Here is a 26903-nt window from a genome sequence, read left to right on the forward strand (position 1 = left end):
TTAAACGACCGCAATGTGTTGCAGCAAACTCATTGTGCAATACGTAACTAAATAGGGCACGAATTTTGGTGATTTGGCAAGCACACACTGGCAAACCCCAGTGACTGGGTTTAGGGGCAAGAAAAAAAAATAATAAACAACAAAGCAGAGAAATTAGACTAGGTATTACAGCCATGAGGTCCGCTTTACAGAGAGCTGAGAGAGATCTTGCCATACAAAATGCTTTCATAAGATTTTCATTGACCTGTTCTACATAATTATAACGGGTTATGGTGGCTTCCAAACCTACCCCTATCCATACAAACAAACTACCTGCCAGTTGCCAATACCCCTTTTGGGAGAAGTTGAGAGGGTAGTGGCAGCACAACTGCTGGCACTCTTGATTAACACCAATGTTCCTGACCCTTTTCAATCTGGGTTGCGGCCTGGTTTGGAGACCAAATCGGACTAATAACGTTCATTGGGAGGGAGTTCAAGGGGGGGTTGATTCTCCCACACGGTGTCCTATTGTATCTGCTTTGAGAGCTGGAGTGAACAGGGCAATGTGTTATACCTACATGGAGGAGCAATAGGGTGACTGATTGCCTTTTGACCCTCTGTGAGTTGCAGGGCACCACTTTGTCCCCAGTGCTATCCAATAGCTGTATGAAACTGCTGGGTTCACAGCTTTGGAGCAGAGTGTCATCAGTATGCAGTTTACACAGCTCTATTCTCCATAGCATCTGAAGCAAAAGGTGATGTGCAGATCCTGCACTAGTGCCTAAACTCAGTAATGAGCTGGACGACAGCCAATATGCTGAAGCTGAATCCCAGCAGGACAGAAACCTTGTGGGTCAGTTGTCTGTTTTGCATGAGGTTCAGGCCCTCTAAAAAAGCAAGTGTGTAGCTTGGAGGTACAGTGCTTAGAGACTTAAGGGTGACCTGCTGCCAGTCAATACTGAAAGAGTGTCATGTGAGTTTGTATAAAGCGGTTTCCAATACTCCTAACCAATGCCAGCTGTTGGGACATCTCCAGTTTTCTAGTAAACAGCATTGTGAAGACAAGGCACTGGTTCTGCTGCTCCACCACACTACTGAAACCGAGCTGAGTTATTATCGCAATAGTATGTTTCTTGGATTAGCAGCCTCTCTGGAGGAATGGCAGAGGTCAAATATTTCTTGGGAAACTTGTGACATTCATGTCAAACTGGCAAGGAAGATTTGGGGAAACACAGTAAAAGGTTCAAGTGCACAGTAACTATCCTTGCAATGACACTGGAGTCTTCAAACTCCAGTCTTTAAATAAATTGAATTTTCAAAAGTACAGAAATACGAATACAACCCCCCCCCCCCAGAAATGAGAAAGCAAAAGGTAAAGCTACAAAACAAAGTAAAAAAATATTTATGAATCTGATCTTTCTACAGGTTCGTAGTTTACTGCTTATGACATTTATTGTTTCAATTTCCAACAAACCGTCTAAGATAAGGAAATACTCTCAACTCCACAAAAAGCAGTAGAAAACATGCTTGCTTCATGTGACAGCCCTTGAGATATTTGAAGATGGTTATCATCTCTCCTCCCAGTCTCCTCCTTTTCCAGACTAAACATACTCAAATTCCTCAGTATCATGCTGGGAGTTTTCAAAACATCTATCAGCCGAGGCAAACTTGATAAAATGAAACCATACTGAACAGAATGTTTTTGGGGAGCTTTGTACATAAGCAAGTAGACCCTTTGTGCCAGCTTCTCTGACATTACTAAGAACTCCTGGATCCTCTGCTATTGCTTGAGGTTCTGGTGGCACCAGAGGTGCAAGTATGCTTTAAAAATGCAAGAGATTTTTTCCTGGTTTCTAATGCCACCTATAGATAGCTTTTAGCATTGCTCCCCAGATCTGGGCTGATACAGAGAGTGTTGGTTGGGGATGGCTGAATATATCCATTTTGGTTTCTCATTTTTCCAATTTTAAGGTCAGTTCTCCACATTTCCACAGCAGTTTGCAATGTATTGGTTTTTTAAGCCCTCCTGAAAATGCATCAGCATTATACTCTGAATGTCTCCTCATACAACGTCGTTAGGGAATTTCCCCTAGTATACACATTTTTACATAGCAATTTCCCCATATAGCACAAATAGCAGACTTTAATATGCTGTTTTCATTAATATATGTAGTTATATGCACACTGTATCCTAGTATATGCATTTTTTTGTACACAGGTCTTGGCTGGAGAACTGCAAAATTGTGACTTTTGTGTTTCAGTTTGCACCTTATTCTGGAACACTTGCATCAGGGAAGCTAGTATTTAAATATAAACTGAATTTAATTTCTTTCCATCTGTAATGTTGCTGTGCCGTCCCAAAGCTTGTTCATTGAAGTGGCAACTTCAATAAATGTCTTTGTAGGCCCTTTCCCCAATACTGTTACATGCCCTGTCATTTCCCCATATCCATAGCTAACTTGGCCTCAATAACTTATATCAAAGTTCATTAACTTTAGTTCAAATTCAGTGAGGCCTCTCGTGGTTTGCTCTTTCACTTTTGGCTTCATTGTGAAGGAAGTAAAAAACTTCAGTCTTTGAAGTGCCATAAATAAAGGGTCAGGTCCACACACTTTATAGACCTTTCTGGGTGCATAAATATATCCCCCCTCATTTGCCACCTGTTGAGATGGGTATCTTGCCATTGCTTACAACTAGCTTTTATTTCCATAGCCTTCAATGCATTATCTTTTAAAAGCATGTCTTCCTTTGGAACAGGCTGATGCTCATGCATGTTTATTCAGAAGGAAGTCCTACTGAGTTCTCTGGGATGTCTTAGAAGTGTGTATTTAGAACTGCAACCCCAAATAGTTTTAAATCCAAGTAATTTGACTTAAGTGGGTAGAAAACTGAGCACATATTTTCTCAGTAAGATCTAATATTTTTTGAATGCAGCTGTGTAAACTCCTTCCTACTTACTGAGAAAACAAAGAATAATTTAAGAGGTCCAAGTTTAATATTTTGAAGATGCCCTGGTAATAATAAATGGGCCAAAGGATAGCATTTCATCACAAAGGACATCAAAGCCTTTGTTACAGTAATCTGAAGTGAAGCTATCAAGAGGACCACCTAGAATGTGTAGCCTGGCTTTCTTCCTGGGCATCTCCCTCTCATAAGGGGACAGGTAAGGCTTTCTGGAAACCAGGTATTATGAGGAACATTTGGCAGAGCTTGGTGTGTTTTAGCATGGCAGAGAATGGGCGATGCAATGACTGTCTTCCAGCATCTAAAGGGTGGTCATGTAGCTGGAGCAGACTTATTCTTGCTTGTCTCAGAGGACAAAATTAGACCCAATGAGTGGGAAATGCAAGGAAGCAAATATAGGCAAATCATTAGTTCGAGTAAGAGCTGTTCGAAACCTGTAAGAAAGCAGATCTTATATTATCACTAGGAATCTGACATTTGAATCTATTAATCTGTCATGTGTTCAGTGCTTTACATGCAGCATCTAGCTGTGATCCTTACAACAATCCTGTAAGTAAGTATTACTATGCCCATAGTTCAGAGGCAGAGAGATACTGACTTGCCCAAGAGCACCTGCTGAATTTGTGGCAGAGGCAAGGTTTGAGCGGAGGACGCCCTGATCCATAGCTCAGCCTCACTGCCACCATGCTAAACCTGCTCCTATCAGATTGGAAGGGCACCCAAGTGCCTCCCACATGCAGTGCAGAGGCATTTTTAATAACTGTTTTGAATGCACTAATAACAGGGATCGCCAGCCATTATGATGTTGAAAGCATTCCCACCCTTGATGTAGCCGGACTGGCAAGAAATGTCCCAGTGACCACTTTGGACTGATCTTGTTGCCAGTTGGCCCTGCTTCATGGACCTTCTTCATGACCCAATTGCATGTGAAATGTGGAATGTAAGGGAAAGTCTTTTCACTCAATGATAAGTGAGCTTGCAGAACGAGTATGGTCATAGTACGTGACTTGTTGCTGGGATTTGTGGACCTCTTATCTTGCCTTGTTTGTGCTCAGCTGTTACTCCCTAGGTTTCTAAACTGCAGGGAAGGGCCACCTGGGGAGTAGGAGGGATGGGTGCAAGGAGATTGTTAGTGCCAGGATTTGGGGGTAACCTGCCATGGCAAGATAGATAGGTATTGCCCTCTCCCCATACTCCCCCAGGAGCAGGAGGCCATGTTTGCAAGCAATGGGTTGAGGAAGAAGGTTCTTGGCTATCTTAGAGATTCCTGCATTTGCAGGGGGTAGGACTAGATGAGCCTTGGGAGTCTCTTCCAACTCTACAATTCTATGATGTAGGCCTGGGTGATATATCCAGATATGTGGGGGCAGACTGCGATGACAGCTTCACTCAGCAGTGTATCACTGGTGAAACCATCACCAATCTTGACAAGCAGAGCCAGGCCAGGGAGCCCCATGTCTCCTGCGTGCGAGTGGCAAAGGACTCAGGGCTGGATTTGCTGGCCAGCGGCGCCTGGCCAAAGGGCCTTGGGGCTCGCTCAACTGGGGGCAGGAGCAGGCCCAGACAGGCATATGGGCCACTTGGCCTGGGCCTCCGATTCCAAAGGGGGCCTCGGTCAGCATGCATTCCCTATGTATTTTTAAAAAAGCACTATTGTATATCTATATTTTCCATTTTGTCTTTAAATGCAGATACGGTTCAAGCCTTGAAATAAAATTATTTGTCAGCATAACTTTTGTGAAAATTATTTATATACTTACTTATTTATAAGACTTCAGTTATCCCCAGGGTAAAAAAAGGGGGGGCACATTATCTACCTGGCCCGGGCCCGGGCCTGGCTCTGCAAGGCCCTGGGCAGGAGCCTTTCTGCCTGCCCCCCGGCTGAGCAGCAGGCTGGAGCCAGCTGTATTGGCCACAGGCGGTGAGGCACTGTGGTAAAAATGCCTCAACTCGCAATATGAGAGCTGTGGCAATTTCACCCGGCATCTGGCCGGCTGGGGCCCATACAGCTTTTTTCAACAATATGGTATATCCAGGAACACGTCCAAGCTACTGACCTGTTGTTTCAGGGGTGTTCACTCCCACTGAGAACAGTCTGTCTCTGTACCTTCTAGCCTTGAGAACTCAGAGCACATTATACCTCTGTCCTCAAAGGATAAAGATTCAATTTATTGGTCAACAACCAGCCCTTCACCACTTCTAAGCACTGGTCCAGCACATGAATTGCCTCTCCCAATTAAGATAGAATTGGGGGGGGGGGGGTACAATTTACACATAGGTGACACTTCATTCCAGCTTTCCTGATGAGGGCTCCTAGTGGTTTCAGAGGCATGTTAAATAGCACGGACAACAACAACACATATAGCAGACAGGTATTTAATTGATTGCCATTTCTACAAATGGATTCAAGTGCAGTGTCTACACTTCAAATGTCTACCATATTAACCATTGTGGCTTCTCTAAAGGAAACCTTGGAATTGTAGTGAAAGGCCTGGGATTTCTGTTTAATTTGATTTTTATTGTACTTCATGTGCATCCCTTTTCCTGAAATAATTTACAGGTTCCTAGGGCAGAAACCACGACTGTTGTACTGGTTCAGATTTAGGGTTCATCCACACTTCTTCTTGTCCCGTGTCTAGAAAGCATGGGTCCGAATGGTTTTACCTTTGCCCCACCACTTTGCCCCAATTTAGCACTAAATTGGAACAACAATGCGCAGAAAACCCAATTGCCATTTGTGTCAATTTAGTGCTAAACCACAGGTTCCGCCGGGGAGAAAGTGACAGAGCAAACAGAGGTGTGGATAAGCCCTCTGCTTAAATTTGTACTTAACATAATGGAATAACTACCCTGTTATAATGATGTTAAGAGTGCATAATTTCTGTGCTCCAACTCCAGCATTGTAATTAGACCAGCCTTTCCTAATCTGGTGCCTTCCAGATGTTTTAGACTATAAATCCCATCATTCCTGACCATTAGTCATGTTTCCTGGGGCTGCAATCCAGCAGTATTTGCTGGATGTCAATACCAAGCTTTTAGCTGCTGTGGATACTGCATGTTTTATGGTTTTAATGCACTGACTTCTATGTAAATTGAATTACACTGTCTGTAAAGCACCCTGGAAGTTTTAATGAAGGGAGATATTTTTTAAAAGGTCTTAAATAAAACAGGTTCATTTGTTTTCATCAATGCACTTTGCTTTGTTTGTTTTGTTCTGAACGGTTTTTGGTTGCCACTATTTAACTGTAGCATTGCTGATCAGTTTGTTTGGCACTGCATGCATGCTCAGTTCTCAGTCCAATTGGGAGCTGTGCAGACCTGGTTTCTGGTGCAGCAGTGGATGTGCCCCCCTTTTATATAATGACAAGATATTGTGCGACTGGCAGCAGATCAGGACAACTGTGAGCACTGTGCTAAGGATAAAACACATTTTGATAGAGCCGAATGCCCTTGGGATTATGTTAACCAACCTTTATAATGTACATTTTATCTTGAGGAGAAGGTTTTGTTGCAATAGGTAAATCCCAAGTGGATTTACAGCAAGACGGCCTAGCACAGTCATGTCTTATATTTTGCGGTCTAAATATGCCTCTTGATTTTGAAGTCAATGGACTAATATTAGCACTCTGCTAGGAGCTATTTCACAGAACAAAGCATCAAAAAGGGAAGTTAGTGTGACTTGTAGTCCCTCTTGTCATGTGACAGTCATTGTGTGCACTTTGTAAAGAGTAATATGTTCCTGAACCAAAAGCCTGAAGGACACCAGCAACCCACGCAGAACCCTCAAGACAACGGAAGGGCGCAGTTAATAAGATTCATCAGTGCAATTTACCAGAGTGCTGTAGCCTTGCTCTGAGGCACTGTGCATAACTGCATTAATGGTTGATTATATTTACTGGAGTACCAGAAAAGGGGTCCAGGGCGGTTAGCAGTGGTGGACTATCAGCAGCTGTCTGAGGGATGGTGCCCTGCTGTCACCATATGAGATGCTGCTGCATATTATTCCTCCCACCAGAATAAAAGGGAGGTGTTCTTGAGATCAAGGAATCAGGGAGGCAGCCCTAGTGGAAAGTGTTGTAATGATGGACAGTGTCAATTGCTTATACTACTTGGGCAAATAAATATGTGGGCAAATAAATATGTGGGTCATAGCAAACAAAACATGTTGTTCTCAGTATTGTAATTGCCTTAGAATAATTGGGTCATGGAAGTGCCTAGAGGAGAATTAATCCTGAATAGTTCCCTGGCCCTGGATAAATATATGAGGGTTGTTGAACCAAACAAGAATGATCACAGTGCTATTGAATTCAATGTACACACAAGAGGAAATTTTTCCAAGAAAGTGCAATACAGTGGTACCTCAGGTTACACACGCTTCAGGTTACAGACTCCGCTAACCCAGAAATAGTGCTTCAGGTTAAGAACTTTGCTTCAGGATGAGAACAGAAATCGTGCTCTGGCGGCATGGTGGCAGCCCCCATTAGCTAAAGTGGTGCTTCATGTTAAGAACAGTTTCAGGTTAAGTATGGACCTCCGGAACGAATTAAGTACTTAACCCGAGGTACCACTGTAATACTGATTTCAAAACAGGAAACTTCTCAATAATATAAGGAGCTGAAAATGGGAGGCAACAGGCTGAAATCTCTCAAAGAAGTTTGGAGTGTCGGGTTTGTTTGTTTTAAAACAGATTAACAAAAGTTTGGCTAGAATATCACAGCTCAGGAAAGGTACCAAGGTGATACTATAGTAGTTAACAAGAAGAGTCAGGGAAGCTATAAAAGGCAAGGAGTTTCCTTTAAAAACATCAAAGCCTTTCCCAAATGAGGTCTGCACACACACCGTACATTTAAAGCACATAGCTTTCTCCCAGAGAATCCTGGGAAGTTTAATTTATGTAGGGTGCTGAGAATTGTAGCTCTGTGAGGGGTAAACTACAGTGTGACGGGAAGTACATAGAGACAAAACCCATGAACTTCACATATACTGATTAGTGTGGCTAGCAATGGTGGTGATTTCGTAGAAAAGAAAGAAGTCTTGGAAGTTGTGGTGGATTGCTCAAAGGAAATGTCAGTTCAGAGTATAGCAGTTATGAAGAAGGCAATTCCGTGCTGTGGATCATTAGGAAGTTTATCCTAGTGCTTATTTGAAATATGCTTCCTTGCAATTTCCAGCCATTGGTTCTTATCCTGCCCTGGAGCAATAGAGAGCAGGCCTTCCATCTTCCATATGACATTCCTTCAGACATTTGAAGATCACTACCATGTCCATCCGGGACGCGGGTGGCGCTGTGGGTTAAACCACAGAGCCTAGGACTTGCCGATCAGAAGGTCAGCGGTTTGAATCCCCACGACGGGGTGAGCTCCCGCTCCTTGATCCCTGCTCCTGCCAACCTAGCAGTTCGAAAGCATGTCAAAGTGCAAGTAGATAAATAGGTACTGCTCCGGCAGGAAGGTAAATGGTGTTTCCATGCGCTGCTCTGGTTTCACCAGAAGCGGCTTAATCATGCTGGCCACATGACCCGGAAGCTGTACGCCGGCTCCCTCGGCCAATAAAGCGAGATGAGCGCCGCAACCCCAGAGTCGGTCACGACTGGATCTAATGGTCAGGGGTCCATTTACCTTTTTACCATGTCCATCCACAACATTTTCCTCTCCAAGCTAACAATACCTACCTCTGTCCGTTTTCCTCACTGGGCTGCTGATTACATTTACAGTGAATCAAAAGTAGCTGTCGCAAGAATACCTTGTTTCTAATATTTTTGCCATTTCTGCCAGTTGAAACACAGCGTGGCTGTAAAGGAGTGACACAATCTGTGAGGTGAATGGTTGCCACATACAGCCAAGGCCTTTTCTTTCTGAATAGCTGCCTTGGTCCAGTCAAGTGAAGATGATTGCACATCCAGAAGATTCTGAAGAAGCCTGACTAATTTCCATTGAGTCATTAGGGCAGGGCAAGGAACAAAGCTCTGTTGCAAGTTTATTGTAGCTTTGAACAGTGCAATTCCCCCTCTCCCTTTTTAGCGTCTTTTAAAGAAAACATTTCCAGTTGCCTTTTATCACATTAGCAAACTACTTTCTGTGACTACAGGTGGAACTGTAGGTGACAATAGCAGTTCAAGAGAAAAGCAAGATTGATCCCTAATCTGGAGTTTATTGCACTTTGTAGTGTTTTGTAAATTAACATAAAATACCAGAAAGTTTATGTTCACCTTGTTGGTAGGAGTGACCCAGAAATTACAGGGAAAGCACAGCACAAGTGTAGCAGGCACAGGATCCAACCACAAATCTCTAGAACTCTGTGGAATTTTCTCAAAGCAACAATAGTACTTCTTCCTTTTACATTTTTAATCTCTACTCCCTTTGGAACAATTAGAAGGAACCACATGCCTGTTACTTTACTTCACCAATGGTGGAGCAAGGCAGAGGTGCTTATAAAAACATACAGTTTCAGCAAAACAATCCAATCTGGATTCATAATTGCACAGCAGCTGGCAGCAGCAGACTATGGCCACATTCACACCATGCATTTAAAGCCCTATAATACGACTTTCAATGGTTCCCCCAAAGGACTCTGGGAGCTGTAGTTTGTTAAGAGTGCTGAGAATTGTTAGGAGACCCCTATTCTCCTCACAGAGGTTAACAATCAACCCCTCTTCACAGAAAACTCTCCTAAGAACTTTCAGCACCTTTAACAAGCTACAACTTCAAGAATTCGGGGGGGGGGGGGGAGCAATGACTTTAAATGACTTTATCATAGTGCTTTAAATGTATTGTGTGAATGTGGCCTTGATTTATACAAAGTACCACACACAACTCATAATGATTGTGTGGGATTCACTGCCACAACAAACAGTGACTATTGGATTAAGCTTGTTGTTCAGGAGCAGGAATTGAACAGGGCTGCTGCCTCTATGCCTTGCTGGAGTACCCCAACCAGCAGTGGAGAACCTCTAGTTCACAAGCCTCAATAGGCCCAGCCCATGAGGCTGTTTATTTTATTTTATTATTTTATTTTTATTCCACCCTTCATCCAAAGATCTCAATGCAGTTCACAGCATTAAAAATACAAGATAAAAATAATAATACATAATTAAAAATGAGAGCAAGAACAAAACAAACCAATAAGACCCCTCCCTTTGTTGTCTCCAAGCCATGCCTACCTGCATGGCAGGTAAAAACATGGGTCCCTGCTGAAAGCAGGATTGGCAGGCACCACCGATCAGCTGGTTGGTGGCAGCTGCAAGGTCCTGTGCCTTTGCCCATGTGGGATGTTTGTCAGCATCCCAGACATTTCTTTCACTGTATTTCTCCATCACATGGTAGTTATTCAATTTCCTGTATGAAAATTCATGGGGCTGCTTCCCATTTTATAGGAAATCAGTGATGGGCCTAGAGATGGTTTGGGGAGTTTATTGTGATAAGACACTAGCCATCTTGAGCAGCAGCCCATGTGGGAGGTCATATGAGCTGTGTGCTGTCAGCTCTGCACATTTGTGCAAGATCAACACTCCTCACGCTCATGCTCTTTTAGCATGTTTTAAAGGTGAACTGAAAGTTGCTTATTTGGTCTCTGTGTTGTTATTTTGTATCATTCATCACGGTGGGTCCTTAGAGCAGGATAGCTGCATTCATACTCTTCCACTTTCCCATGTAAAGTACTTGTACGCTTCTGACTTAAGACTGCTAAAACACCCTGATAGGGATACTCCCCTAGTAAACAGAAGAACTAACGTTGGATGGGGGAAGTACAGTAAAGAGTGTTTACAGTGAACAAATACCATGCGGATGGCTATAGGCTGAGAATATTACATAATCAGTACACAGAAAGAGCTCTGCTGGATAAGGGAGCATTCAGATGTGGGGAATATTGTGTTAGTTATTCCTGATAAAGATAGCACTCGTGTCACATTTTCCAACATTCCTTTCTCACTGCAGCGCCTGCTGTGTTATTGGAATGGTGGCTTTTTGAGCAATGCATGTCATGCTAAATTTCATTCCTATCAGGAAGTGTGGTGTGACACAGCACTACCTCCCCACCAGTGCTTCTGTTCCCCCATGAAAACTGTGCAAAATAACTGTATGTCGGTATACAGCCCCAAATTTCATCACTTTACTACCACGATTTTCCATGTTAAGGGAGCTGCAAACTGATTTATTTATTTTTAATTAACAAAGAGTATGGAAATCTATCATGCCATCTATTCCAGTAAAAAGTCTGGAAGTGGCTTTTACGCTGTGTAAAAGCTCAAATAAAATGCGGAAATTAACAGTTTGGGAAACCTCAGAGAAACGAACCGTCATGTGAATGCAGACCAAGGTCCATCTAGCCTAGTATCCTGCCTCAGACAATGGCCAGTAAGATGGTCTGCGGAGTCCACAGGAAGACCCGAAGGCAATGCCTTTCCTGTTTCCACCACCCCTGGCAGGCCTAGTTCCATTTCCAACACATTTAAAGTGATGACTATGGCAACATCTTGCAGCAATGGGTTCCATATATCCATTACAAGACGTGAGGGGAAAGAACATCCTTCTCTCTGCTAAGAAAAAAAAAGGTCTCCATCTTTTCTTTAATCCAGTGATGGGACAAACTAAAAAGAATGTCCCTGGATACTCATTGAAAGGCTCATTACTCAGAAACACATAAGAATAATAGGTGGCTGCATTGGTAATCATGAGACAAACTCCCAAAGGTTGCAGTAGGGCAGCAGTAAAGGTAAAGGACCCCTGGACAGTTAAGTCTAGTCAAAGGCAACTATGAGGATGCGGTGCTCATCTAACTCTCAGAGCAAGAAAGCCTGTGTTTGTCCAAAGACAGCTTTTCGTGTCAAGTGGCCAGCATGACTAAACCACTTCTGGTGCAACGGAACACCGTGATGGAAACCAGAGCGCACGGAAATGCCGTTTACCTTCCCGCCGCAGCAGTACCTATTTATCTGCTTGCACTGGCGTGCTTTCGAACGATTAGGTTGGCAGGAGCTGGGACAGTGCAACGGGAGCTCACTCCGTCGTGGGGATTCGAACCACCGACCTTCCAATCGGCAAACCCAAGAGGCTCAGTGGTTTAGACCACAGTGCCATCAGCGTCCCTGGGGCAGCACTATCAGGACCAACTAAAAATGTCACATTGTCAGGGTGGTGTAGTGGTTAGAATGCTGGACGGGGGAACCTGGGAGGGGAGCCCAGGGTTCAGATCTCCACAGCAGCTTACCTGAGTAGCCTTGGGCCATCTCTCAGCCTGACCTACTTTACAGGGTTGTTGCAAGGCCAAAAGGAGGAGACGGGGAACCCTAAAGTTCAGCTTCAGGTTCTTGGAGGACAAGTGGGGTGCAAATGAAAGAGTGAAGGAAGAAAAGGAGGAAGGAGTTGAGGCAACAGCGGCGTGGGCGTTCAAGGCGGTCCTGAGGGAGTTGCTGGGCTGAGGAGACTCGCCCTGCCCGCCCCCGCGGACCCGTGCCCCGGCCCCCCTGCAGTTGCCCAGAGCTGGAAAGGCGCTCCACGCCCGCCCCCTGCGCACAATGCTCCTCCACCTGAGGGGACCCTCCTACGGAGAGGCGTCACCCCACTGTGGCTTTGGGGGTGGCGACTCCTTCAGGGCGCTTTGCTGCCTGTTTGCCTTGGCGCGCGGGGGTTTCTGCTTCTGGTGCGCGCCATCCGGGCACCACGCTGTGCTGCGAGACGAGGCTGAGAGAAAGGCACTGGCTTCCCCGCCGCGCGGTGCCTCGCGGTCACGAAGGCCTCGCCCCGCAGCGCGAGGGCTGAAGCACTGGACCCTCCGCCTCGCGCCCTTGGGCCGCGCAGCCCAATCATTCGGCGAGGAGCTGGAGCGCATCGCCGGCAGCGTCCTCGCGGTTGGGAGCCGGCACCCGTGACGTCAGCCCTCCCGATTGGTCCCCTGGCGGCAGCACATGCTCAGGACATCTATATAAAGACGTCCCCGGCCTCCCCCCTCCCCTGCAGCTGCTCTTCCCAAAGCCTCTCTCTCTTGGTCGTCAGCCGGGACAGCTCCATCCAAACGCAGCGCAATGGCGAACCCAGAGGCTTTCGTGGGCAGGTGGCGCTTGGTCTCCAGCGAAGGCTTTGAGGAGTATATGAAGCAGTTGGGTAAGGAGCAGGGAATGGATGGGGAGAACGGGCGGGGGGGGGGAGTGGAGTAAGAATTTAAGGGGATTCCGTTTAAAATGATGAGGATATTTTATGACAACAGAGAAGCAGAACTAGAGATTCCCTCCTTTCATTGGGCAAAACTTGGGGGGGAAAGAAAGGGGGCGGAAGGGCAGATAGTAGGATTGAAAAGTAAGCCAATCCATAAATGAGTTGGGCAAATCCTATCACAAGAACAGTAGTGCTAGTAGTGTGTGCATTTTTTATTTTTGCATCCAATTTGCTGACTGCAACCTAGCTATTTACATGGACGTAGCCTTCCTGGATGCAGTGACTTTGTGCATCTGTAATAAAATAAATGTAGCATTGCAGCCTGAAGCTTTTAAAATAAAACCCCCAAAAGCACTGCTTAAATAGTGGCATTGTCTTTAAAATGGCTGCTTTGGATTAAGTGACTTACTTAAAAGTTCTTCTCTATGATTTGTGTAAGGGAAGCAGTGTCTGCGTGATGCACATTTTGTGCACTGCAAGTCTTTGGGTTTTGTGAATTGTCATGCCTTTCTCGTATTCTGTCATACTGGAGTAGACACAGTCCTATTTCTTTCTACTATGTGCACATGTGGTGTGTCTGGCTTGATTAGGAGTGGAGGATTATGAAGAGGGAACAGGAATTAATTAATTTTTCCTTTCCTGGAAGCGCATATCTGTCTCTCCTGTGGGGAGCTGGGATTAGGAGCTTTTGTGTGTCTCATTTTCTCAGCTCCTGAGAGGCTGAATGCTCTGTCCAAGGTCTGTGGAGGCATTCTCAGGCTTGCCTTGAGTAACAGGCACACAAATACAAATGGATATTGTTTCAAACATGATACTGAGCTGCAGTGTGTGTGTGTCTCTCTCTGTGTGTGTACATATACCAAACCATCTGCTTAAAACAACATATGAAAAACTCAGAGTGGGGTGGGAGGGACAGAAGAATGGCTGGGGGTGATGGGAAGGAGAGGGAGATCTCTCATATAAGCAGAATGGCACTTTCCCAGGGATTTCACCTGAGTCAGAAAGGAGGGCAGATGGCAGAAACCTTCAGAACTCCTGTAACACAGCTTACACTTCTTATTACAATGCATTTGGACATTGCTGGTGCAAGAAGAAACCATTCAGTGGGGATGAATGCTCATTATAACAGAATATGATGCTCTTAATGAAATTTAATTTGATTTTCTTTTTTTAGACAAGCCGGTCATTCTTGCAATTATATAGTATTGTTTTTATGATATTTAATGTTGTGCACTGCCTTGATCTTTTATGTGAAATCTAAATGTTTGGCTTTGGTTGTCTCACTGCACGGACTGGAAAAAATGCCAGGATGAGCAAACTTCCTGTGACAGTGCACAGGAGGATAAAATTTACCACAGTGATCTCATATTATTATTTTACCAGACAAATTGAACGGAACACTAACCTAATTAGGGGTGAATAGTTTGGGGCTGCATTGATAGATCTGCCAAGTTACAGTGTATTTAAAGGCTCCAGCTGAGGCTGAAACTGGAAAGAATAACAGATATCTGAATTAACATCCGGCTGTTATGTTAGAACCTTTCTTCTTTCTATCCTTGTGGATTAATTTCACTAAAATGCAATCCAAGTCCACAGATGACTCTTGAATAGGGCTGTGCATATTCTGTTCTAAACTTGGTGTTAGTATCCAAGCTTTTGCAGAACAAGCAGAATCCTGTGATCCATTTAAACGATGCAGATAAAACACAACTTACTTGTATTTACACATAGTATGTAAAAAAAATATTCAGCTTTTGATCTTCCTGGGTAGTGGCAAAGAGTTATGAACAGTGCATAAATCCCATTTCTAACCTGTATGGCACTGCATATCTATTTTTGCATCCTTAAGGACTAGATCCTTGCTTTTTGAAGATGTAAATGTAATTTCACAGGAAAGAATAGGGGAAATGTATCACTGGGGCATGCTATGGCTTGTTTGGGGAATTGTTATGCACAGGTGTGTTGCATTTGGCTTGTGGAGCTGCATTTGGCAGGCCTGAACTAGCCCCACAGTTGACACACTCGTTATTTCACACATGGGGTTAACTAAGTTCTTGTGCCCAGTGAATGGAGACAATCATGGTGTTAGTCCATTATATACTCTAGTTGGCATGGGGTTGTTATGCACTATATTGAATCTAAAGAATATTCCAAATGTTTTGGTCTTTCAGTGTCAACCCAGAAGATAGAGACTCCCCCCCTTCAATATACTAGTAGTGTCTGGGAGAGAGAGAGTATGTGTGCATGGATTTGCTGCACCTCTTGATTTCTCATTGCCCATTTACTCGGTTCACGAAGGTTTGCTGACTGTTGAAAAGCATTGTGCTTCGAGTTACTATACAACCTTTCTGTGATGTTATCAATCAAGGTTTCATCCATCAAGTGGTGAATAAGCATGTGTAAAGCAGCCTTTATAGTCTTTGCAGTAAAGGCATAAGGATTACAGTACTAGTGCAGGAAACCTTTTATTTCTCTGTTCTGGGCTCAGTTCACCTAATGGTTCCTGCTAGCAGAAGCTCAATGCAATAACTTCCACTAGTGCAATGCAGTCCACTCCCCTCTTGTGGTCTCCCAGTTTGGCTCAGGAGAGTCAGAAAAAAACCCAGAACAGTGTGTGGCAAGAGGAGAGGGGGATTGTTTCATGTGGTGAGCTGAAATACTTGTGGCAATGAAACAATTGCCATGACACTACAATGAATTATCCCACTTAAAAATATATGTATAGCCTAGTCCCCATTCCAGAAACAGAACATGAATTGAGTCTTAAAATGCACAACAATAATCTAGATGAGGTCCAAGTCTATCTCCAGAGAATGGAAATGTGAGCTCTGCAGTTCGGTTATCCACTCATTAAGAGAATACAAGCTTCTCTTTAATGATCATATGTCCTGCAAACTGTTATTGCTGCTGTTGTTATATTCCTGGTGATTTCAGTAGTTAGGCTGAAGCAGTGAGGGAGAAGCTGGGCTCCTTCAGATATTGCATTGCAGGGGTTTGGACTAGATTAACCTTAGGGTCCTTTCCAACTCAACAGTTCTGTGATTCTATATTTCCAGACTGCAACTCCATCATCCCTAACCATTGGTCATGCTGGCTGGGGCTGATGGAAGCTGAAGTCCAATGACATCTGGAGGGTCACACTTTCCACCCCAGTGGCCTACATGAATGACTGTATTTGTAAACATAGTGTTTTGGGTTGTTGTTGTTTACTTCTCTCCAGAAAGTCTCAGATAGATAGCACTGGAGGAGGAGCAAGGTGAGAGTTGTGACATGACACAATTTATTTCTAATTTTTCTGCAGAGCAATGGGTACTTTTATGCCTGATTTCATTGATTTCCCTTTCTAAATGCCAGTGTGATATAATTTAATTATTTGTATCTGGGGCAGAAGTCATTTGGTAATATGCTGAAGTCTTACAAAAAGACCTGTTACTCCTGTAAGGCAGAACGAAAGTGGAGTAGTTATAATAAGCTTCTGATTAACCTGAGATGCTTCAACACTTCAGCTGAGTCACTGGAGTTCTCCTTCCCCACGCTGGATAATTTAAACAGTTAGGTAATCTTTTGTGTGCATGTGTGTATGTGTGTTATTGCGTAATGACTCTGCTTGGCTGAACCAATCTGACAGGTCCCTTGCCTTTTTCTTTTCTGCAGGTGTGGGCGTGGCCATGAGGAAGATGGGGAGCATGGCAAAGCCAGACGTTATCATCACTAAAGATGGAGACACATTCCATGTGAAAACAGAAAGCACGTTCAAAACATCAGAATTCAGTTTCAAATTGGGCGAGAAGTTCAATGAGGAGACTCTAGATGGCCGAAAAACTCAGGTAAATGAAGCGATCGTCCAGAGAGGGCATGTGACTGAACAGTCACATGTTCACACTGCTCACAAGTACAAAACGTCTCTTCACATGTGCACATTTATGTGTGAAAGAGTGTGTGTTTGTTGATTTGTACAGCTCGGCCGTTGGGTACACGGGTACACATACTGTTCTTTGTTGAACATTCAAGGTCACTAACTGTACAAGTGTTTAGCCACACACATATTGGACCCGCGTTCAATATAACATGTGAACATCCCTACAGGAAGAAGCTGATGAAACTCCCTGAACTCTTCTGATTTCTGTTAGGTGAACAAGTTACTCCCATCAGTGTGTGTTGTAACACTGTGAATGATACCAATCACTGTGGTTCAAGTGGTGCATGGTTGCATCACGGCTGAGGTAAATTTCCTCATGAATCAGCATGGTATTGCGTTTGGTTTGTCAGTCATTGCCTTTGGTTCCCGTAGTGCTGTTTGGGAATTTTTTTGCTTCTGTTGTAGATTAGCCACCGTTAATGATGCAAACTCATCTTGGGGGAATGCTGGAAGTGTGTGAGCTTTCTGTGGTTATTTGCCTTCTCTTCCTTTTTTTCTTTTGTGTACCTCGCCCTTCAAACCTATTCTCAGAGCAACTTACAAAGTTTCAAGATAAAGCAAAAAAAATCCAGCCTCAAACATAAAGTAGCAATTTGAAAATAATAACCAAACTAACAGTAGTTTCCTGTACATGTCTGCCCAGATGTAGGCCCCGCTGGGGCTTACTCCCAGGTAAGTAGATACAGGATTGGAACCCTACCTTTTGAAAATCAAAAAAGTATTTGATACCTAAAATGGCATCAAGCTAGGTGAGCCTGGCATCAAGCCTCCCTGTGAAGGGATGTGCAGCGTAGTGGTTAGAGTGTCAGACCAGACCTGGAAGTCTAGAGTTCCCACTTAGCAATGAAGAGGATCACTGGGTGACCTTGGGCCAGTCACTGCCTAACCTACCTCACAGGGCTCTTGTGGGGATTAAATTTTGGGGAAAACTATGTGCACCACATTGAGTTCATTGGAGGTGGAATATAAGTGCAATGAATAAATAAACAAACAGTTCCAGAGTCAGGATGCCACAACTGAGAAGGCCTTTCTGTGGTAAGAGGAATAACTGCCAAATGGCAAAGGCAGGTCTGTGCTGCAGAACTTAACTATAGGCAGGCATATGTGGACACAGGGAGGTAGGCTAGTCCTAAACCATGGAGGGCTTTCCGGGTCAAAATTAGCCCCTTTGGATTGAGCCCAGATACGGCCTGGAAGCCACTGCAGCTGGCAAAACACTGCTGTGATGTGGTAATTCATATCTCCACATCCCAGCCAGTACATGGAACTGAGCACCACAAGCAGGTAAAGAGCCCCACAAAGACAACAAGAGAGTGAAAGCCAGATCAACACATTTAACAAAACCCTAAACTGTGGCAAATCTTAATTACAGTTGGATGAACCAAGCCATCTTCATAAACTATGTTTTGAAGATGGATTGTTTCAGCTAAACTATAGCTAAGATTAACTGCAGCTTAATTGTGTTTGGATGAGCTGCTAAACAGTGGTTAATATCAAATAAAAGCAATTAAACAATCTATGGCCTTTCAAGCTGGAGGGGCGTGTTTCTCAGCTGAAGTAGTACAATCCCTACTAAAATGTCAAAGCAAACTGGATTTGTTCCCTAATGGATTCAAATGGCTACCTGCAACTTTTTACTGTTCTTAGTGCAGCTCCTTTTTTAATTTTGGGAAATCCCTGCAGTCTTAATGATGGTCCCATTTTGTAAATTCTGGTAGCAAAAGAATGTGTTGCAATGGGATAGTGGGATTTGATTCATATCTGCACACCTCAGAACAGTCAGGTCAAAAGCCCTGCCTGAATGATTCAGTGGCTTTTTCTTGGGAGTGTCATGTCTGTGGTTAATGCTAAGAAGCTCTCCCTTTTGGATGCTTGCCAGCTGATGATCCCTTCAATAGGCTTCTTCGCCAAACAGGCACAACAAGTTCCTGGAGCTCTTTTCATGGCCATATACGTTAAGGTGTCACGTTGTGTGATTTCTGACAAGCATCTTGCTTCTGCACGTTCTGGAGCATGGGAATTCCCCTCAGATTACAGTAGCAGGAGCATAATCTTATGCAAATAACCTACAAGAATAATGGTGAATTGCCAGGACCTTTTCTTAATCTCCAATTGCAATACTACAATTACAGTATCGTCTCCCAAACTGGTTCTGCACATCCCTTTGTGAAAGTGCTACGTGAAAGGGGATTCCAAGAGACAGTCTTAATTGCATGTTGCACCCTACAAAGCTTTTTATCATATGCAAACCATCACACCGCCCATTCTGTTACAGTGGTACCTCAGTTCTCAAACAAAATCCATTCCAGAAGCCCATTTCGCTTCCAGAACATTAAAAAACCAAGCGGGTGTGTGTGTTTCCATTGGTTGCAAGAGCTTCTTGCACTCCGCAGCAGCCATGTTGCATGTTTGGGTTCTGTAAAACCTTTGAAAACCTTCGAAAACAGAAGCATTTACTTCCAGGTTTCGGGCGTTCGAGAACCGAAACGTATGACAGGCGTTCGGGAACCGAGGTTCCACTGTACTGCTTATTTAAAGCAAGAGAAAAGGGGGGCAAAAATATTCCTCTCCCAGACCCATTGGACACTGAGAGCATAAATAGTGTGATGCTCTGAGGGGTCTTTTTCATTAGGCTAAGTAAGGAATGTGTCAAATTTGGGGGTTCATAAGGGTGGCAGAGTAGGAGGCACCAACTTCATTCACACGTTATGGTAAGCCAAACTTCGACTTACTGGGAGTGCATGAATGTGCACAGCATCCAGACAGGACCTTGTGTAGCCACTTTGCTCCTTCCCAGTTTCTCTTCCTTCTTCACTTCACTAAGCCAAAGTTTCTCTTAGTATGTTTTCCGAACCCAGGCTTATGGTTAAGCTTTCTCCTTGCTAACCACGGTTTAGTGTAGGAGTAACAGAGACTGCCAAGGAGCATAGTGGCTGTGAGTTCCTTTCTGGGAGCCAGCACATTCACATGGTGTTGCTAAGCCATAGTTTGACTTACTGTGTCGTGCAAACCAGGTAATGGACTAGTCTTTTTCAACTAGGAAGCTCCATTGAAATGGTTAGAAGTTGTGCAAGCATTTCATTTAACATGTCTGTCAGGCGTCATTTTCATTTTTTGTCTGGAGGACAAAACTAGGCGTGTCCTGATCATTCTTGGCAGTATCAAAATTTACAGAGAAAAGTACATGACAGCATAGAGAATCCACATTTAATTCTTTATCTTCCACAGACTCTTTGGGGTATTAAGAGTCTAAAAGTTACTGCTTTTTAATTGTCTGCACAATTAGAATTTGTGCAAATGCCTGTGTTTCTGATAGCTGTTTATTGTTCTTGCCTTCATGGGAGAAATAACTGGTCAGCCATTGGGGAAGGGGTTTCTTGGATGAAGGCAGCGCTTCAGCTTTCTGGAGAATTTGTGTTGAGGAATTTGGAGTGGGTGGGGATCTGGTGGGTGGACATATTGTTAAAAAACAATACACAAAGTGGGAGAGTTCTAGAGTTCTTGGACATGCTTAATTTGGCATGTGTATTTATAATATTTGAATTCTGTCTCCTTTGTTTTGGTAAGACACTTTCCACACCCAGTTATAAATCTGGCAAAGGAGGAGCATGATAATTTCCCCTTTGGTGCATAGGCATATGCTGAACGGAATCAGACTATCGGACTATCCATGTAATGGCATGCCCTCTGCAAAATATCTTATCACTCAGACAAAATGGTAATCTCTGTGCACCTTCTTTAATTAAAGGAGCAAGTACTTCTCTGGTAGCATTTGCATGAGTTTGCTCCTTAGGACAAAACTAGACATAGCACCCTTTGCACAATTGCTAATTGCATTAATGACTTTAAAAAAAAAAAAAAATCAGCATGGGGGGCTGATTCCAGATTGGGACTCTGGAAGAGGAAAGCTTCAGGCCTTGTTGTGACCCTAATCTGGATTGGTATCCTGCACCTGCTGGCACTGGGAGAGGGCAAGCACCCATTGGAAAGAACTGTAGCAAAGGTGAAAGACTTTAACGCCTCCCTACCTGGTTCCCAATCAGGAGTTCCCTCTTCCCTCCCTATGCTTTCATTTACTTTTGAAAAGCTACTCATGCAGTTCTAATGAAAAATATTCTAATTTCATGAATGCATCAAATCTAGTTAGCCCTTAGTTATGCACACCAATGCAAGATCAAAAGTACACTAACTATTACTGAACTCTATTGGGACAGAGCAGTTTTGGAATAAATTCACTAAGATGCTAAGTACCAGATTTCTGTATTCTTTTTCAGACCCTTATCACCTTAGATGATAATAATGTATTGACCCAGCACCAGGAATGGGATGGCAAAGAAACCACGATAACCAGAAAGATAGTAGATGGGAAACTCATTGTGGTAAGTGGAATTTCCCCCTCATTTTCTAGCCAAAATTGTACACAATAGCTGGAATGCAACATAATTCAGGCATACTAAGTGTCTATCTACATTGCTCTATTCCCTAGTGATCTGGAGAGAGAGACTGATGAATGAACGTTCTTTGTTTTGCAGGAATGTGTCATGAACAGTGCCAAATGTACTCGCGTCTACCAGAAAGCATGAAGATGCTGGCTTCTATTTTGGATGCGGAGCTTCATGATGGACAGCTTAGTTCCAGGAACAAAGCTGATCTATACTCCATATTTCTCATCTGTATTCCTTCTCCCTGCCCTCAGGTTTTTTTTAAGCATTTTGGAAGAATCTGTACTGTACACAATTAAATTTCAAGTCCTTGATGTAACTACTGAGAGCTATTAAATTTGAAAATTTCATGAGTTTTTACTTATTTTCAAATATTTTTAATCTGCTTTGCTATTAAGAAAAATAAATATCAAGCATAAAACATAGTTCAAAAACATTTCAAAAAAGAGGAAATATCAGAAGATCTAGAAATATAGGATGGTAGACTCTAGTGCTGGTGATCAGCAAACATCTGGATATAGAGGCGTGTTTTCAGTAATGTTTTGGAAGCATGCTACTGTTGATTCTTCTGAATAATGGCATCCCAGAGCGTAGGTGCCACCACAGTGAAGTAGGAAATAGTAGGAATATTGTAACTGTATTATAATTTTTAGAATTCTCCTCAGTTGAAGAAACTCTGGAAATTCTAGTTAGATTAGTTGTGAGAAGAAGTGATTAGTTGCTAGTTAAGGTGTATTATGTCTAGGCACATTTATAGCATGGTTTCTTTGAACTCAGTGCAACTTCTATGATGCTTATGTCTTAGCAAGTGTGCTTACACATGCAGTCTTAAAGGCAAATAGCATGGCACTGGAAGACCAGAGATGGGGAGCCTACAGTCTTTCAGATGTTGGGATACAACTTCCATAATCCCTGACCATTGTTTGGGTTAGCTGAGCCAATGGGAGTTGCAGTCCGAGAACATCTGCAGGGCTGTGGGTTCCTCATTCCTGTAATAGTCTGTGGGAGGTTTTCTTAGCTGCTAGTCGATATAGAGATAATTTCTTTCTATACTATAATTTGCCAAACTCATTTCCTTTGAAGTCATTTTTGTCCCAGGGCAAAACAAACTCTAGATAATAAGCTGTAACTGAAAAAGCTGAATGTAGGTCTTGACACCCTAAATGAGCCTTCCCAAACTTGCTGCCTCCAAATGTTTTAGACTACTACAACTCACAACATTTCTACCTAGCATGACCAATTTTAAGGGATGGTGAGAGATGCAGTCCAACAACATTTGAATGGCACCTGACTGGGGAAGGCTGCCCGAAGTGAAATATCCATATGTCATCCTTTACCTTGACTCAAGGATTTTATGGGTCTCAAGAGTTCCAAGAAGGATTCCAGTAAAACTTCCTCTGTGATGAAGCTTCATGATGAAGCTATTTTGAGGACATTGGTCTTTCAAATCTCAGCAGGTATGAACCCAAGATTCAGCATCCCCACCTTTCGCCTTTCATTCCACTCAATTCACAACGTCATAGTTGTGAGACCCCCAAGGCTCGGCATCTAGTGTGGTGGAACCAGTTACGCTGCCCTAAATCTGCCTCTCACATGGTTCCTATAAACTGCTATTCATGGTGTCTGTGTGTAGGTCTCCAACTCCCCATCCCAGGATTCTTGTGTTCCATACCTGCCTATCTCCTTGCCTCCTTGCACGTCCTTAATATCCTTTAGCATCATCCCTGCCCCATTTTACTCTACACGTACTGTCCATAAGGAAAAGAATTCCATCTTTTGCAAGGCACTGTTGCAAAAGATGCAAGAGACGACATAAAGCCTATATCTTGCATTCAGTTTGCCTGTGTTTTCCCCCAACCTATCGTCATGGAAGCTTTTCCGTGTGTTGGAATAAAGTTCAAAGAGATAAGAGGCAGCTCACAAGCTAAGGCATAAGTGCCAATACTTTGTGTTGAATGTAGGTTTTGCTGGTTCTAGTGAAATAGATCACAACACCAACTCTCAAATTCAAAACCTTCCTATGGTTTTTGAAGTGCTAAAAATATCTACCCAAATTGTATATTTGCTTCTAAATCCTCCCACTGCCATACGGTATTATCAGATAACTGAGTCCTTTAGGAGTACTTTTCATTTGTTTGACATAACTGACATGCTCTTGGTGAGCTACAGCTGAATGACTTGCTAGCAGCTGATTCAGAAGATACCTTATTTTGACATTAAATAATGTATCCCGCTATTATAGTTATACTTTAGGGAAACTGACTTCAACAAGTTTAAAGACAAGCTATTGCAATCCTTTGAGTAGAAATATTTGAGGGGAAGGAACTGCAAGATGGATGGGAGTCTCTTAAAAGCATGTGCTTTCTCTGCCAACTTTTAAATGCTTGCTGAAAAATTTTCTATTCAGCCAGGCAATTAAGAACACACCCACCCACAATGGTTAATTGATGCCTATTCTTAACCTTCCCATGGTTTTTATTGTCTAGTTTTCTGTTTTATTGCTGAAAACTACTTCAATATTTTGAATGACTAACTGGTATATAAAAGAAGAAGAAAAGAAAAAGTGAAACCTGCATAACACTTAATAGACGTAAATGCAACATTTTGATTTTAGGTAGGAAGAATCAGATAAACAAATATAGGACCAGTGACTCCTGTCTTGACTTGCAGTGTGTGTGAAATGGCTCTAGGAACAACAATTGCATTTCTTATCACCCTTTCTCTTCTGATGGAAGTTGATGAGGGGCAAAAAGACATATGAGTGGATACACACACCCCCCGCCTACGGTTGCACTGCTCACATGTGTAGCACAGCTTTATGGGATGGGGAATTGGTTTCCATGAGTCTGGGTATGTGTGTCAAGAGTGCTTCATTCAAGCAACCCAAAAGCTCAATTTACAAGGCTGTTTTATCCGAGGCAATTGGACTGTCCATCTCTAAGGGCTGATGAGTAAAGCAGATAGTTCAGTTTATTTTAGACATGCATCAATGGATTCCAGCTGCCTTGATTTATTTGTAAAGTTTTATTTATCTCTTGAGAAAGAGTTACTCTTGAAACCTGTAGGGAATTAAAGAAATAGTTTCTTTCCGCATTTACACAGCTGTTGACTTGAGGTCCACCTTCAGCCACACACGTGGGATTGGACTACTTAAGAGTTCTGTTCAAGGCCTGCATACATCCTTTAACTTTTTGGTTTAGACTTGTGCATCAGTGATCACGTGACTATTTCCCTGTATTGAAAGCAATTCCTGAGATTTTCAGCTTATCAAAGCTTCAGTGTTACCTCTGAGAACAATTTTCAGCTGATGGGCATGATTCAGCTAATGCTACAGTTCATATCTTGTCAATTTATAAAGGAGAGATTTACACATAGTCTCCCGGGAGTAAGTCACACGGAATTTTTGAATTAGTTTTTGAAAACATATACACCACTTTTCATTCATACATACATATAACTCTCAAAGTAGTTCACAACAGAAATAAATAGCGACAGTGAAGATAATCAAATAGTCCTATAATTTCAACAGCAAAAATAGAAGTGGTGTCAGAAAGCACCCCATTAGTGCTCAGCTGATCACCATAGAGAATTCCTTCTGCAAAATGAGCACCACACTCATGGGTGTGGGGGGGCAGGCTTTTGGGGGGGGGCAGAACCTCAGATTTGTATTGATTTTGGGGGGCAGCTACCCCCCTGCCCTCCTTGGCTGTGCCCATGCCCACAGTGGAAAAACCTACTTCTAAGAAGTACTGGATTAGCCACTAGGCTGAATAAGCACATTGTTAGGGGACCAGCAAGGCAGAAGCACCCACCATTTGAGGGTTTGAGGTGGGGAAACAATTTGACATTTGGCATTTCAAACAAGTATCATGGGGGAAATCAGAACTTTGCTAGATTTTTCTTCCCCTATATTTCTGTCCCTGCCTAAATCAGGGTGTCCTACTATAATAATAATATTATAATAATTTATTATTCATATCCTGCTCATCCGGCTGGGTCTCCCTGTCACTCTGGGTGGCTGCCAACGGAATATTAAAAACACGATAAAACATCAAACATTAAAAACTTCTCTAAACTAACATAGATCAAAATAATGCAAGGAACTCAGATCCAGCAGTGTGCGGCAATAAATCTATGTTTTGTTTTGTTGTGTTTTGTTTAAAATTTTTATTTTACAGTTTAGTATTGTTTTTGTTTTGAATTACATATGAGGGGCACAATAATCTTTTTTCTGCTTCTTAGTCCGTACAGTGGTACCTTGGGTTACATACGCTTCAGGTTACATACACTTCAGGTTACAGACTCCGCTAACCCAGAAATAGTGCTTCAGGTTAAGAACTTTGCTTCAGGATAAGAACAGAAATCATGCTCCAGCGACGCGGCAGCAGCAGGAGGCCCCATTAACTAAAGTGGTGCTTCAGGTTAAGAACAGTTTCAGGTTAAGTAGGACCTCTGGAATGAATTAAGTACTTAACCTGAGGTACCACTGTATGTAAAAATACACACCATTGAGCATGTACTTCAGTCCAGTTCAAATCAACTGGAAAAGCTGCACAATCCCATGCATGCTTACACAGATGTAAGTCTCACCGTTGACTAGAACTGGCATGTTAGTTTACTTAGAAATAGCACCTCAGGGTGTAAATTTCAGGTGTGCTTCAGTCACGTCACCGAATTTAGGTCGTACAATTAAAGTTGATTTGGTGCTCTTGTGCAACAATTACACACACAGCCATCAAACATTTTGCAGTAAGGAGAATTATGAGAAAAAAGCACTGGAAAAGTGTGGGAAAACACTTGATCTAATCTCACATAACCTCTTCACAAACAAATCAGGATGAATGCTCAGTAAGTAAGTCAGCTGGAACTGATCTCAGAAAGTATGGAGATACTTGGATACTTGATCTGAGTGCTTGTAGTGTGTCTTACATTCTATACGATTTGATTATGTTTTTTATATTATTATTACAGCTCCTTCCCAGTGTGTAATTTATATTTGGACTCCTCTCTGTGTTCTTTCATCCATCTCCAGGCAGGCACTATTGTAGAGGGGTTCATTTCTCAGTAGATATATGAGGTAATGCGAACTTCAAAGGAGGTATAATGTCCCTGGCATAACTGATCTTCACTGCTTCCTTAGGAAAGTTTTGATGACCCGCTGTGATGTGCAATTGTCAGGGGAAAGGGTCATAGCTCAATGTTAGAGGAATCTCCTTTGCATGCAGGAAGTCCCAGGTTCAGTCCCCAAAATCTCCAGGATGAGAGCTGGATGAGAACACTCTCTGAAATACTGGAGGGTCACTGCCAGTCGAGGTAGACAATGCTGAGCTAGATGGACCAGTGTTCTGACTAAGTACAGTGGTACCTCGGGTTAAGTACTTAATTCGTTCCGGAGGTCCGTTCTTAACCTGAAACTGTTCTTAACCTGAAGCACCACTTTAGCTAATG

General features: G+C 43.0%; 1 protein-coding gene and 1 long non-coding RNA gene across 3 annotated transcripts in view; both read left to right on the forward strand.

The window, feature by feature from the left end:
* Nucleotides 1–26903, forward strand: part of LOC307219769 — a 255558-nt gene that overhangs the window by 120777 nt on the left and 107878 nt on the right. Inside the window, exon 1 of one of the 2 annotated variants that reach the window (XR_013840534.1) lies at nt 7321–7461. The exons of the other annotated variant lie outside the window; for it this stretch is intronic. This is a non-coding gene — a long non-coding RNA (uncharacterized lncRNA). Of the gene's footprint in view, nt 1–7320; nt 7462–26903 lie in introns of those variants that run through there. 2 annotated transcript variants of the gene reach the window in all.
* Nucleotides 12883–21805, forward strand: LOC307219752 (fatty acid-binding protein 5-like). Its single transcript, XM_079983232.1, has 4 exons — nt 12883–13043; nt 16749–16921; nt 21288–21392; nt 21546–21805. Exons 1-4 carry the CDS (start codon nt 12965–12967, stop codon nt 21594–21596), a joined length of 408 nt encoding a protein of 135 aa, XP_079839358.1. The 5' UTR covers nt 12883–12964; the 3' UTR covers nt 21597–21805.

The sequence above is a fragment of the Podarcis cretensis genome (genome assembly GCF_951804945.1).
Source record: "Podarcis cretensis genome assembly, chromosome: 7".
NCBI classification, from domain to species: Eukaryota; Metazoa; Chordata; class Lepidosauria; order Squamata; family Lacertidae; genus Podarcis; species Podarcis cretensis.